Below are 15,118 nucleotides of genomic sequence, written 5' to 3' on the forward strand. Positions count from 1 at the left end.
TGAGGGGGAGACTGGCTTACAAAAGTGCTGTAGGTTTTTCTGCAGTGACATCTGTGGAATGTATATATAGTAGGTTCCCAAGTTGGAAGCCAGAAGAGTATGTGGGAAGTGTGAAAGGGGGATGGGGAGGGGAGCAAACAAGAAACTCAGACAAAAGGAAATTGGTGATGCAAGTTAATGCCTTTTCTTAGTGATATTGATAAATTTCTGCTGCAGTTCAAGCAGTCTAAATTATTCTCCTCCTGATTCTGTTTCCTTTTTCTTTTCTCCTGTTGCCTGGAAAACATGAGTGGAATCTAGTAGGACAAGAGGCTGCTTTTTCATTGTTTTGTGGCTCTGTTGCTAGCTATTGTCCTCTTGGCTCAGGCAGTTCATGTCAGTCTTTGTGTGGAGTAAGAAAAATGTTTTCCTTTTTTCTTTAAAGATTAGGCTTCTAGACTGTGTAGCTTGCCAACGATCTGTTTTTTATTTCTGACAGAAAAATTCATGAAATGCACTGTCTTGCTTAGAGTTCTTTGTTTTAAACAAAGTACATTAAAAAATGAAACTAGATTTCAAGACTGCTTACCCCAAAACTAGCCCACAAATTTAATAAGCACATCCAAATGAAAAAAGTGCTAAAGGTGACATCGCAAGCAAAAATACATTAGTTGACGGGAGATACTCTTAAGTTAGCACTGCTTGCTGTTCAAATAAAAGCAATGTTGTATGTTTTCAACAGTTGGAAATACAGCCAATTTTGCTCTTAAGTAGGAGCAGAGCCCTAACACCCAGTAAAGTAATGCAGCCTTGAGCAGTGTCACTGAGATCTTGTCTGTTGTAGCTGACATAACTCTGTTCTTTACTACATCACTGATTATTTATAAGTGAAGATTGGTTTTGAGGACATTCTTGAAACAGAACTGAAATGTAGCTGTTTGCAAGTATGAAATTGCACTCGTGGATGCATAGTATAGTGCAAAAAATGAGACATTTAGTTCTTTTCTGAGTAACAGTTCCTGCGGGTAGTATTTATATGATCCTACTTCATTGCCTTTATTTTTAGCTGTACTAATTGATTGTATGGTGGTAGGAAATATGTTGAAAATGGAAGATACTGTAACTGTTTGATTATCTGTATTTTATTGTGTTTTTTTCCTTTTCCAGGCATCTATTAACAAGCTAAAAGTGCCAGAACCATGGCTCAGTTTCCAACACCTTTTGGGGGTAAGTTGTTTATAGTGTATTCTGAACTAATCTTATTTGCAAAAATTCTGCATAAATGCATGCTTTCCAAATATGTTCTGTATGGATAGTGTTTATGGGAGTATATCTTTCTGAGATGATAGTTTATCCGATTTGTGATCTTTTTGCAGACCTATTAGAGAATGCACATGAAATTTTGCAAAGACATCTCAGAAAAGTCAAACAGAAAAGCTGAGCTGTATCCCTTTTTGTGCATTGATCCATTAAGTCCTATAGTTTGTAACTGTAGGGCAGAGCCAGGCCACTCAGCCACTGAGAGTGGGGCATAGCCTCATTCTGCAATTACCCAGTTTTATTTGCCTGTCTTAAGCTTCCCTGCTCAGTCATGCCTGCTTTTTTCACATTTTTTCAGAGGAAATCCTAAAATGCTATTTAAATGTTATAAATTCTTACTTTATAAGCACTAGTTGTGGCTGAGAAGTGGATATGCTTTTTCTTTGAGGATTCCTGGACTTTTCAATTGCTAACAAGTACAGAAGATGCCTTTGGATGCTATCACTTCAAATTTCTTTTTCATATTGTCCCATAATGCATGTTTAGATTAGAACAAAGGTGCTGAATTTTTTAGCTCTCCATTTATAAGAGGGGAAGGTATAGCATCTTGAATCTCAACTTTTTTGGAAGATCCACGAAGAGCCCTGGTAGTGCAATAGAGACATTACTTTTTGCTATTCACATGAAATACGTTTTTGTGCCCATTTTTGCAATCTATCTGAAGAAAGATTAAAAGATAGATTTCAGTGCTGAGAACTAGTAGCCAGTTTCCACTTAACTGTTGCATCTGTTAAGCGCTTTTCTCTGGAGATGCAGATAGGATTCTTGTTTTGTGTATATGCATGTTTGTATATATACACATAAATATGCATACACATCAAAAAAAGTGGTGTGTATGCATATTTTTGTATGTGTATACATATATATATATGGCAGTCTAGTTTTTGGGATTGGATCTAGGTAGGAACTAAATTTGTATCTAGTGTTAGTGTTTTAGTGGGAAACTTCAGGAAACACACATGTTACTCTGAGTATGTTAGAGAAACCCAGTTCTTGTTAAACACGATTGATAGGATGCAAACTGCCAGTCTGAAAACGTCCGTGAAGCACAACAGAAGAAGCATCTCTCTGCATGTGGTAGCTGGAACAAACATATAATTGGAAGCTGCCATTCATTTCCTCAGTTAGCCTTAAGTCCAGCCCTCTGGAATTAAATCTTGTTTGGTGCCAGACTTTCTCAGTTTGGGGGCAAAAAGGTTTGATCAAATGATTTCACTGGACAGTTTCAAGTAGGATACCCTTTTAGGTCGTATAAAAAGTTGTGAATAGCTTCATTTCACCCCAATTTTCACAATCTAAGAGAAGTCATGATGTGAATGAAATCTGCTCGTTCAGACTGAAGTATTTCCTTTTGTTTAGAGTTAGTGCTGTGCTTTGCATGCACCCATATTTAAACAAGTGTATACATTCTTAATGGAAATCTCGTCTTCAAAGCATTCTCCTCTGCCGTCATCAGAGAGTTCTCATTGTATTACAGATGAATAGCAGCTTTCTCTTTTCAACTTTATATGTTACCATTTGATCTTGCATATGCTGTCCAGGATCCTCTTAACTCTAGTACATGGCTTTAGGAAGGAATTCATGCTTTCTCCTCAGACAACTTTTCTCATCTGACTGCTGTACTATGAGAAAGTTGAAATAAGCATGTGGCTAATGTAGTTTCTGAAATATCTTTAATTTGTAATGCGGTGTGAGGGAAGTTCGTTATGATATTCATACTTGAACCAAGTCTACCAAGTAGCATCATATCTCCTCTGAGACCAATGACAGCAAAAATCTAAGATTGTTGTAAGAGGAAACAAATGGTATAAAGAAAATTCCAATTTTTATGGGGAAATATATCATCCTTTCGAGAATGCAACATTTTCTGTTACCTGTAGTCACTGAACAAGATGCAGAAGAGAAGAATTATGCAGTCTCCATCCTGAGAGAGCCCTCACTCCAACTGTGCGTTATCTGGTATCCATCTGCTTGTGAATACCAATAATGGTGGTTTTGGTTTTATTTCACTTCTTTTTTTTTTGAAAGAATCTTTCAAGTCAGCTTGGGAAATGGGCAAGGAAACCGCACAGCACCCACCATTTAAATTGGGGTTACTCATTGATATTCCAGAACACTGCTCATTTTAAGGATGACTAATTAAAAAACCAAAGAATATGCATGGTAGGATTTTTATAATTTTTGGGAATAATGTGGTATGTTCGACCTTCTGTTGATTTGTCCAGGAGAAGAAAATGCCCATTTAATATATGAGAGCATGCTGCTTCATTTTTGCAGATGAGGTGATTGCTAACCCATGTAAAAGAAAAGATGGTTAGAGGGCTTGCTGCTGCATTCAAGAATAGCTTTCTTATGAGGCAATTTTGTGGTTTGGTGACTACCTCCTTTGTATCCAAATATATTGAAAAGCCCCACAATGTCTGTGTTGGCATCCAGGATCTGAAGCCATGAATGATGTCTTGGTGTTGGCTTAGATCGTGCTTCATGCCCTCCCATTAGTTTTATTGTTTCCTTAAATAACAGAAGATGGAAACAAGGCAATGCCAAAGATGCCATTCATACTTTTCTAACTGAAGAGGCTACTAGGCTTGCTTGGTTTAACATTGGTTCTTTTGATGTTCATATCCCACAAAGAAAATCTACTGTTTCAATACCAACCAAATCTCCATCAGGAAAAGTAAATATTGACAATCATTTGTTCCAGCTACAAATAGTTAATAGAATACATTTTTACTTACCTCATGCCATAAGAGTTTTTAGTTCTGCATTTTATTGCCTTCTTTTGGGGAAGGATAGGAAGAGATGGGTTTTTTGTTGTTGTGTTTTTAGGGGTTTGGGGTTTTTTGTCGGTTTTCTGTGGGGTTTTTTTTGGTACTGGAATCATGCATACCTCAAACTGAGAGAGAGCAAGCCAGCTAATTATTGCAAATTTCATGCTGACTTTTTTTTTTCTCCACACATTATATTAAAGAAATTCTCCCTCTTTGTCTAATCTACTGCATCCAGCCTTAGGACCTTAGTGTGGAGTGTTGTCCCAAAAGTGGGATCATATACCCGGTGTGCAACGCTCCAATATACACACAGAGTAGAGGTATTTCATTTACAGCGTATTTGCGCAGATATGGGTGCTACGTGGTATTCCACAAAGCTAGCACACCACACAGAGGAATCACCACATACTTATCCTGTTACACGATTAGCGAAAACGATAGAGAACATGTTTACATTCCTTGGATAGCAATTACCACCTTGCTTACTATTGGTTACACATATTTAATTTGGCGCGCATGCTCCTGGAAAGAGTGGGGGTGTAATTTGCATAGTCCCTCAATTGAGTCTGTGGTTGCGATCTCCTCCTGCCACCTGTATCTTTACTCCAGTTACTGTGGATTCTGCTAACCTCATGTCAGTTACATTTTTCAAGAGTGCAGGAACATCTAAGTCTTCATGGTTTACTGCTTAAGTACAAATGCTTCTTCATCTTCTTGAGCACCAGATCCGTTTTCATTCTAATCCTGTAACCTTTATGGTATTGTTAACTCCTACCCACCAGCACACTAGAGCTTTCAGTTTGCCTCAGATACCAGGATTAGTCTTGTTTCCAATACAGGGAGACATTCATCTGCTCTTAGTTGGTCTAGACTAATTGGCCTAGTGTGCATATTGGTCATAAAGTCTTAACACCATTTCTTTCCTCCTGTCAGTTCATGAGAAGGTGGGGGAGATAATTGCTTACGTGAACTATTGTGTTTTGGGATGTTCATATCCAAAGAAGAGTCCTGTTTCATTCCCACAGGAAGCACAGCTATGAAATCTGTTTACAGTGCCTCTATGAGCTTATTCACTAAAATTCTGTGATTTTTGGAGTAATCTTAAAATGTCCTTTCTCTGAATTAGATATTATTAGCCTGCTTGCTTCTAGAAATATATAGGTTATCTGAAACTGAGATGATTTTTTTTTAACCAAGAATGTAGCTTTTCTTTCATTAATGAAATCTGCCATTTAAAGGAATGCTGTTCTTCCCCTTGTCCATTTCGTTTTCTCTCCAATGTATATTTTGCCATATGAAAGTAGATTTTAAATAGAAGAAATTCAGGAGGCAGGAAATGCTCATGTTCTTCGTAACTGCTGAGTCTCATTCTGCCTCAGCCTGCAAGCAGTTTGAAATATTTGCTCTAAATATTTGTGGACCTTATTACCTGAAATTTAATCTCTGAGAATTTAGTGTTGAGACAGAGTGAATGCTAGATCTCCTCTTCATTTTTCTACAAGTCTACATTTTATCTTTTAATATTACTTCAGTAAAACAGCGATTCCATTAACTTAGATGCCTTCGTATCATTACATTCCTGTCCAGTAGGAGTTACAGGAAGGTGCACCAGCATAATGTACTTCTACAGATGTTGAAATCATGACGTTTTACTGGTTAGAAATTATTGAGTCAAACCTGAAACACAGTGTTAGAGAGTTCATTGGAGGTCTCAAGTGGAAGTTGAGATATGTTTGCTCTAAGTACAAATGATTTGAAGGATGAAAGTGAAAAGTCTGCAAGAGGGGAGAGAGGAGAGTAACTGCTGCAGAAATGGAGGTAGAACTGGAGAAAGCATTGTGGAAGCATGGCATTGTAGAAGGGTAGTAAATCAATGTAGACTAAATAATCACCTCAAATTTGTGTGTGTGGTGCAAAGAATCTGGTCCATGTAACATATTTGTACTTAGATTTCTCATTGTCAGAAGAATGATGAGCGTGTTTTTCTGTGCTGTTGTCGCCCATGAAGAGTGTTGAATCACACTTTTCCTAGACAAGAGTTCTTCTCTTATAATAGTACGAAACTGCATAGTACTCAACTGATTCTTTGAGGTACTTTTTCAGTTAAAAGAACTTGAATCGTATTACAGCTGTATGTGCTCTGACAGGCAAATTGCCTCCCACCCCTTAAATATCTAGTGTTATGAACTTTTTGCATTATACTCTCTGGTATGCCAATGTTGTCTTTTAATAGTCCATTTGTAAGTTTGATTGCACTTTAAGTAGCCTAGTTGTAACTTAAGACTCGTATGAGCCAGGTAAATGACTGCTGAGGACTGGTTCACTTTAGTTTGGTAACACTTAGTTCTGTTAAATTCATAAGTCCTAACTGGCTACTGAAGGATTCATGGAGCTTTCAGATATAGACTTTGGATGAATGGCTTCTGTGTGTATGTTGTCCAGCATGATTTGATATAATTACACTCAGAAATAAAAATGGTGTAGTTTTTAGGAGTTGTTTCTTAATTTTATTTCTCAATTTCTTTTGAACTAGGCAACCTGGATATCTGGGCTATTACTGTAGAGGAGAGAGCTAAACATGATCAGCAGTTCCATAGTCTGAAACCAACATCTGGATTTATCACTGGTAATGAAATAGTTTTCAATTCTAATTCCATTTAATTAAATCTTAACTAACAAGCCTAAATATATACAGAGTTGCCTGGGAGACATTTAGGCATAAGAATTTAAAAAATTGAATGGATATTTCTCATTGTATATCCCATTTTTCATATGCCTTGCCACATGAACCCTATCTTTTCTGATACTTTCTGATATTTTTCTGATATTTACCAGCTATCTACCTGGTTTATGCCACTTGATTTTTCTGTAAGTGGGATTAAATTTATTTATAACTGTGGCTCTATAAAGCAGTCCTATTGTGTAGAGCCAGCTGATACTTATAAACTGTAGAGTTAGAATTCAGGGTGTGGAATCACCCTGATGCCTGGTAATATTTATAGCGCTTTTAGTGTGCTCAGTGAATTAACTCATTGTACGGAGTCTGACTGAGATGGAATTAACTTTCTTCATAGCAACCTGTACGATTTGTGACTAAAGCAGTGTTGATAGCACATCAATGTTTTGGCTATGACTGAACAGTGCTTGGAAAGCCTCAAGGCTTTCACTGTTTCTTACTCTGTACTGCCCACAGCAAGTAGCCTGGAGGTGGGCAAGAAGTTGGGAAGGGGACACAACGGGGACAGCTGACCCCAACTGACTAAAGGGCTATCCCATACCACCATGCTCAACAAAAACTGGGGCAAGGGCTGTTGTCTTCCAAGGTAGCCATTGCTCAGAGACTGAGCTTGAGGGAGGTAACGAGTGATTACCTTTGCATCACTTTGTGGGTTTTTTTTCCCTACTCTTTCACTTATTAAACTGTCTTTATTGTGACCAATGAGTTTTCTGAATTTTCTCACTTTTGCTCTCCCTATTCTCTTCCCATCCTGCTGTGGGGAGGGAATTGAGTGAGTGGCTGGGTGCTTGGTTTCTGACTGGTGTCAACCCACCATGCTAACATACCAATAGGTTAAGAAGTCTGTTTAAATAAAGATGTATCAATTTAACTGAAATATGTTTCAGAAACTGATTGTTTAAACTGGTGAAATCAGTGTGGATGACCTCTTTAAAAATCTAAAAGGCAAAATTGATTTAAGTTGTGGGAAGCAAAGCTGCAAGTAAAGGAATTGCATTGATCCTACTAAATTTTCATTGAACACCACTAATTTGCTTTGGTTTTAAAGGCAATAGGATGCCTACTTTTTTGTTAGTTTGTTTTGTTGTATATAATTTTCTTTATTGCCCTCTAAACCCTGATGCTTCAGCTGAAATGAAAGGTATAGAAGTACTTTACCTTTCTTGCTCTCCGATCTGTCAAGAGAATTTCCAGAGTGTGAAATCAGAATTGGGTTCTTAGCAGAGTCTCATCACAGCTGTACATGCCTCCAAGTATACGATTTGATAGTTCCTGCTCCTGTTACATGACAGATACGGTACAAAATACTACTGTTTTTATTGACCTCCTCTGATATTTAGTGCTATTTCTAGTCCGTTTACAACTTTACTTTACAGGTTAAACCACAACAATAGGCCACAACATTTTCAAGTGCCTAATCCTTTTGTAATTGTTTTGCTATTCTTTCTTTTAATTGATAATTGGAAAATGACTTTGAAATCATAGGGTCACAGAATTATTAAGGTTGGAAAAGACCTTTAAGATCGTCAAGTCCAACCATCAACCCAACACCACCATACCCACTAAACCATGTCCTGAAGTGCCACATCTACATGTTTTTTGAATACTTCCATGGATGGTGACTCCCTGGGCAGCCTGTTCCAATGCCTGACCACTCTCTCCATAAAGAAATTTTTCCTAATATCCAATCTGGACCTCCCCTGGTGCAACTTGAGGCCATTTCCTCTCATCCTATCACTAGATACTTGGGAGAAGAGACCAATACTCACCTCACTACAGCCTCCTTTCAGGTAGTTGTAGAGAGCAAGAGTCTCCCCTCAGCCTCCTCTTCTCCAGATTGAACAATCCCAGTTCCCTCAGCTGCTTCTCACAAGACTTTTTCTCCAGACCACTCACCAGCTTTGCTGCCCTTCTTTGGACATGCTCCAGCACCTCAATGTCCTTCTTGTAGTGAAGGGCCCAAAAACTGAACACAGTATTCAAGGTGTGACCTCACCAGTTCCGAGTACAGGGGCACGATCACTTCCCTAGTCCCTCTGGCCACACTATTTCTGATACAGGCTAGGATGCTGTTGGCCACCTTGGCCACCTGGGCACACTGCTGGCTCATGTTCAGCTGGCTGTCAGCCAGCACCCCCAGGTCCTTTTCTACTGGACAGCTTTCCAGCTATATACCATTGCTTTCTTTAATGGTGACTTATCAGGTTCACATCAGGGTAAAGACCATGTTATTTAGTTTGTGCTATCTGACTGGCATTATACCTACAAAAAAAAAAAAATCTAAGATAGACTTTATATTGATACATACGTTCTCTGGAAGAAAAAAATTTCTTGTTCTCACAAGTCATATGATTCCTGCAGAGAGCCATTAACACAGATGAGGGACTGTGAACTGTGAGTTTCCCATTGCTCTAAATGTTTATGCCCATTTGACTTCATGTGGTGCTGACTGTTGCAGACTTAAATAGTATATGCTTGTTGGAAATATCTGGTGGGTTTGCAAGTGAAAAAGTAAGTTTAAATCTCATACTCTGTTATGCATGTATAACATTAAGTATTTATGGTTTTACTGTTGGTTCTGTTTTAGATATTTTTGACTCATAATTTTATCTTTCTTCTTACACATGTATTTTTAGCATTTCTGAAATTATGTCCTATTTATTTTATAGGTGATCAAGCTAGAAACTTTTTTTTTCAATCTGGGTTACCTCAACCGGTGTTAGCACAGATATGGTGAGTACATGGGAAAGGATGGGAGAATTGCAGTTACGTCACAGAGTAACTGGTACAGACTTGGACAGTAACTATATTTCACATTCTGAGGTTTAAAATCACCTATTTACTGCAGTGTGCTTTCCAAAAGTCTACAAGGCAAATATACTTTGTAGTATGTTTTAGCTGAGTTTTTAAGTTACTAGTTCAGTGCCTTCTACAAATGGCATTGTTTGAAGTTGGCAATTTGCAACCCTCATTTCAAATTACTAAGTGCTTTGAACTTTATTAAAACTGTACTAATACAATTGCTAAGCACAGTAATTGGTATTGAAAATCTTCTAATGGGAGAGCCTGTGCAACACTTGCAAAAAATTAATTCTGGCATAGACTATTTTCATTGCAGTTGGAAATACAGCTTGAAAGCTTGAAGTTATTACAATTCCTTGGTGAGTTTAGACAGATCTCCGTTGCTGTATATTACACACCACAAACATTTTTTACAATCTGCCAGCTTCTTTATGCCGGATTACAATTGTTTCTGCTCCAAATTACATGATGCTGCCAGACTCAGACATGCTAACTTGCACAGATTATTCATAATTTACATTAATTATATTACTACTAAAACTTTTTTGGTGCTAGACGGAGTAAAATAATATTGTTATTAATTCTAGATTGTAAAAAGCAGCAGAGGAAGGGATAACTTTCAACAAATCTGTTAACTTTTCCTCTGTTAGCTGTTTGAAAGAGGGAGTAGTTTATTGCAGTTATAAAACCTTTTTGTTGTAGTAGGGACTTCTAAAGGCAGAATCTTGCTCTGACTGGAGAAGGATGAGAATTATTTTCTTGCAAGAAAAACAGTTGCTTTGGAAATATGCATGCCTAAAAGAGGGGCTGGATTTACACTGCTTTTAAATAAATAGCTTGCTCTCTTTTCAAATTATCTTCATCTTACAAATATCAGATCTGGTCTGGTTGAAGATTCAGTGAAAGTTCAGATGTCCCTTTGGAACTTCCCTTGCCTCTTAATTAAACAAAGAAGTTTTGTCTTAAGCAAGACATCCTTTCTCCAAAAATGCTCCGTAGGTATTAGCTTTAAATAAGAGTTTAACAAAATTAAACAGATGTAAATAGTCTGACTAAAAATCTCTTCCTCTCTGAATTATTCAGTTTTTTAGCCTCTCGAGAGGGAGACAGTCATTCCACGAGTTCTGTAGTTGTCATAGAGACAAGACCTGAACTTGCACATTTTTTTTAAATAAAGCTGAACTAAAACTTATTCATGCTGCCTTTGTAAATCATAAAAAAAGCATGTAGACATCCCTTTCTTGCTGTCTCTCTTCTTTTTTTGATTTTGATTCTCTGATTAAGAGAAGTAAATATTTAAGTAAAAATCTAGATCACTTGTATATATTCCCCATTGGAAATCAAATAACCAAGTAGGAAAATAGTTGTATAGTCATAATAAGACCCCTTAAAAAGAAGAAAAAAAAAGAAAGGAAAACCCCTTTCTTTTCCCACAGCTAGAATGATTTAACTCTTTTCATCTATCAGTGAATGTTTGTTTGTAACCTACAACAGATTACTGCTGTCCCATAGAAACAATAGAAGTGAAACTGTTCAGTGGCAAGAAGTCTTTTGTAGCCTCCAAAGGATGTCACAATATGCTTAAGACTGCATTTAAAAATGTGAATCATTGTTTGTCTTGGCTCCCAGATGTAAGATCTTCAAGTGGCACACTTGCTTTGTGGATTAATAGCAATATTCTAATGTTGTCTATTTAAATATTAACATTGATATAGATCCATGAGTACTTTAATAGAGGGAGGAGTTCTGAACTTGTAAGCCCGGAATCTCCACGAGAGATATGAGCTGCATAAAACTTCTTTTCTATCAGTAGTCTTTATTCCCTGAATAGATGGAATTTTTTTTTTTTTAGATAGCATTTGATTATTAGAGGGAGAGAAGGAGAGGTACAACAGTCTGTAAGGAAGGAAAGTTGTTATTCTGAGCTAGAGCAACTTGTAAAACTCTTCAAATTATTCTTCTGATGCTAGAAACATGGAAGTGTATGTATGTTGTGTTTTGGAAGTGTTTTCCTATTCTTAATGAGTCTACAGCTGATCATATTAATCTGTCTGCAAGATAGGAGCCTAGCATTTGTTTCATAAAGGATTACTTATGTATGTAGACAAGCTTATGCTAATACAAACTTTCATCTATTTTGTTGGCTGTGGACGTTCTTGTATAGAAAACCACAACTGGGAAAGGGACTGCAGGGGTGATTGGCCTAATGAGTGATTGCCCATACTGCATTCAGAGCTGTCTGCAGAAAAAGAAAGCCCTGTATCTCGATAAGTTTCCAAACGTATTATCTCATGAGTGTGAGAATTTTGTTTGCATAAATGAGCAGTATAAGGATTTTTGCAGTCTTATATTTTAATTAAAATTGAATTTTTGTATCACGAAGAAATAATTTTCACTAGCACTTCAAGAAATGCTAACTAGCTAGGTAGCTGAAGTACCAGCTTCTTTGAGTCCGGAGTCTTCTGCCTCAAGATCTGCTTTGAGAATATTCTGCAGTTGGTGTAATTGTTTTTTAAGATGAGACTCCAAGGAATATATTTTATCTTAATTTCTGCTGTTAATCAGAGCTTCTCCAGAAGTCATATACCTTAGGAATAGTAGCTCCATGGTTTTTAGCATTGAGAATTCCTGTGTCCCTTCTACTCATCATTCATTTGAGAAAAAAGAAGTCTCTGGGACCTTAGTGGATCAAATTAGTGGGTTTATTACGGTCTGTTGTGACAACTTCCTTACTGTTCTACCCTTTACAAGCTTTGGAGTCTGCCAAGCTGGTAATCTATTAAGAAGCCTGTAAGTAGGCTTTGAATTGAGACTGCAATGGCTCGGGAGATGACTGTTTTTAAGTAGGCAATAATCTGGCTTTCTTCTAAAGCCCTTATGAATGGTGGCCTCAAAAAGCATCTTCTGTGTAGCCTGTATCACTGGAATTAAATGAGAACTAAAATAATGAATGCCATCTGTTTTTCACGCATTTAGAGTTACTTATGTTTCCAGGGCAGACTAAAGCCATTGATTGACTTATATATTTTTGACATATGCTCCCCTCACAACCTTCTTAAATGTGTCTCCCAAGTGTGGGAGTGAAAGTTTATGGGTGGCAATTCTGAGTTGTAACTCTTACTATACATGGATTAATTGACTGTGATAAAGACCTAATTTCTCCCATGATGGCTGCATTATAAAATGCAGTGTGGGACTGTATAATCTAATATGGGAACGTAAAGCTAAAAAAATCCAGATTTTTTGAACTGCAGGGAGGTTCCCTTGTTTTAACACTGTGCTATTTTCATGGAGATAGATGTTTTGTAGGCTAATCATAAGCATATTTGATGGAAAAAAGCCTTTATGCTCAGTTTCTGTGCTTCATAAATGCAAAAATAATCAAGTTGTCTGTCTTTTGAATTCTGCAGAAAAAAGGAGAGGAAGGAGGAGGGAAAGATCTGTAGGGGAAGAATTTTGTTAGCACCTGAAATCTAGCATTGTGATGAAGCCCACTGCAGCTATTCTCATGAGAAAACCCCTGTTATAAACACAGGCCTGTTCTATAAAATCTGATAAATATTTAGTCGGTGTTTAATCCATTTACTGCTCTGCACTGGTTCCGGACAGACCTTAAATGAAACAAATTTAAGGAAATTACTTTCTTCCAAATTTCATTAGAATTTCATTAGGTTCAGTAATCAGAAATGGAAATTTGTCCTATTTTTGCACTAATGATTTTGTCAGACAAAAGCTGATTTTTGTTAGCGTGCTGTAAAAATGTGTATAAATTCTATAGTGTGTACATAATTTTTCTCAATGAAATTTGTGCTATTAATTTAAACAAGAGACATAGACTAAATTAGTTGAACAGATGGTCAGATGTTAAATTAAAAGCTACTGATGATTATGTGAATAGAAGGTCAATTAAACCAATGAGACTGGTGCACATCAAAGTTTCTTATTACTGGACAATTAATATTTTCTCATGTAGAATGCAAAGACTTACTGTGTTCTAGCAGTGCACTCTGTAAATAGTGCCTGGAGAATCAACGTTGCCTACAGCAGGGTATTTACTCTTGCTGCATTTTCATGGCCATGCATATGACAGGTTGAGGGACTCTGCCTGTGCTTTAGTAATGGAAAGGCTTAAATTTTATAAATCAAAGTATTTGCAGGTATAGAAGCCACTTGAACAAATAAGACTATTACAAATACAACTTGTGCAATTACTTTGCTTAAATGCAGAAATGTAAGGAACATTGTGACTATCTGAGCTGGTGCTGCCCTTTGGTCACTATGCTCCATACGTTGAAGATCAAGTCATCTTTGGGAGGACCACTGACTGCTTGGAGTACAGTCAAAAATCTGCTAAAATAGGTTTATCCAGATCAATTTTTCTAGCTTTGTTCCTATGCACATCCTCAGCTCGCTAGCTATATAAGCCTGATTTTTACTGACTGTTTCCACTGGACATCTGACAGAAGAATGGCTAAGCAAGTGTTCAACTAAACTTTCATTAAAAAACCCATGCGTTTCCCTTGTTGAATATGTTTGAATTTTCTTTGGTTGCCATCGGAAAGGTGTGGTTTCTGCTTGTAAGCATCAGTTAACTGAAGCTAATTACCTGCTCCTGGTTTCCATTGTTCTTAACACTCTGTAATTTTCTAATGAGACTTTCTTACCCTCGGTATTCGTTCACTGTATGTTAGTTTACTTTCTAGCGCAAAACCCACAAAAGGGAGCACTTCAGAAACTACGTTTAGCCATTAAGTTTCTGACATTCTAACACTCCAAATACCTTTTGCCTCTTGAATGTTTCAGGTTTCTAAGACTTGCAGCATGTATTTCTCCCAAGTGAGACTTTTAGAAATCTAACATCACTATTTATAGGTGGTGACTAATGGACATTATATGAACTGTTTTGGTTGTAAAAAGAGGTGTATGAAGAAGACAGTGAAAATATACTGAGTAATACTGTTCCTTGTAAGCCTAAGTGATGACTTTGGGCAGCAACAATTCTACAGCATGTTGTGGGACACTTCCATGCTATTGTTGAAAAATAGATAGAGTGGGTATTCTTAATTGTTGTAGTGAAACTATGAAGTCCTTCAAAATCAGTTTGGGCTTTTTACAGGAATTTTAAATTGACATAAACATTTCTGACATAGAGAAAATTTGAGATATGCAAACTTGTTTTTTTGAGGTTTATACCTGTTTCATTGTATAGGAGAAAAAGCACTACATACTGCATACATGCAGTCTGTTTGCAGGTTTGCATATAGTAGCTTGTGCTGTGTACACCCCCTGGACAGAAAGATATGATGGAAGCTAATAAAATCTTAGGCTTTTTATGTCCAGAGAAAGCCGTTGCACTTCAGAATTAACAGAACATGGATAACCTCAACAACAAAATGTGAGAAGCCTTCTCTCTGTTCTTCACACAACTATTTTCTAGAAGTAACTATACCTCTCATTTTGAAATACACATTTTTCATTAACAGCTGCTGCTTAACACTCAGAGGAGAGA

At 37.1% G+C, this 15,118-nt stretch overlaps 1 protein-coding gene across 3 annotated transcripts in view; it reads left to right on the plus strand.

Annotated features, from left to right (window-relative positions):
* Positions 1–1,178: 1,178 nt before the first annotated feature.
* ITSN1 (intersectin 1) overlaps positions 1,179–15,118 on the plus strand; it is a gene marked incomplete at both ends in the record, with an annotated part of 106,075 nt that continues 92,135 nt past the window's right edge. For all 3 annotated transcript variants that reach the window (XM_082008654.1, XM_082008652.1, XM_082008653.1), the window contains 3 exons: positions 1,179–1,206; positions 6,604–6,696; positions 9,477–9,540. In XM_082008654.1, coding sequence (XP_081864780.1) covers positions 1,179–1,206; positions 6,604–6,696; positions 9,477–9,540 — 185 coding nt within the window. The remainder of the gene's footprint in view (positions 1,207–6,603; positions 6,697–9,476; positions 9,541–15,118) is intronic.

This window comes from Phaethon aethereus (assembly GCF_964289735.1).
Source record: "Phaethon aethereus genome assembly, chromosome: 1".
In the NCBI taxonomy this organism is placed as follows: Eukaryota; Metazoa; Chordata; class Aves; order Phaethontiformes; family Phaethontidae; genus Phaethon; species Phaethon aethereus.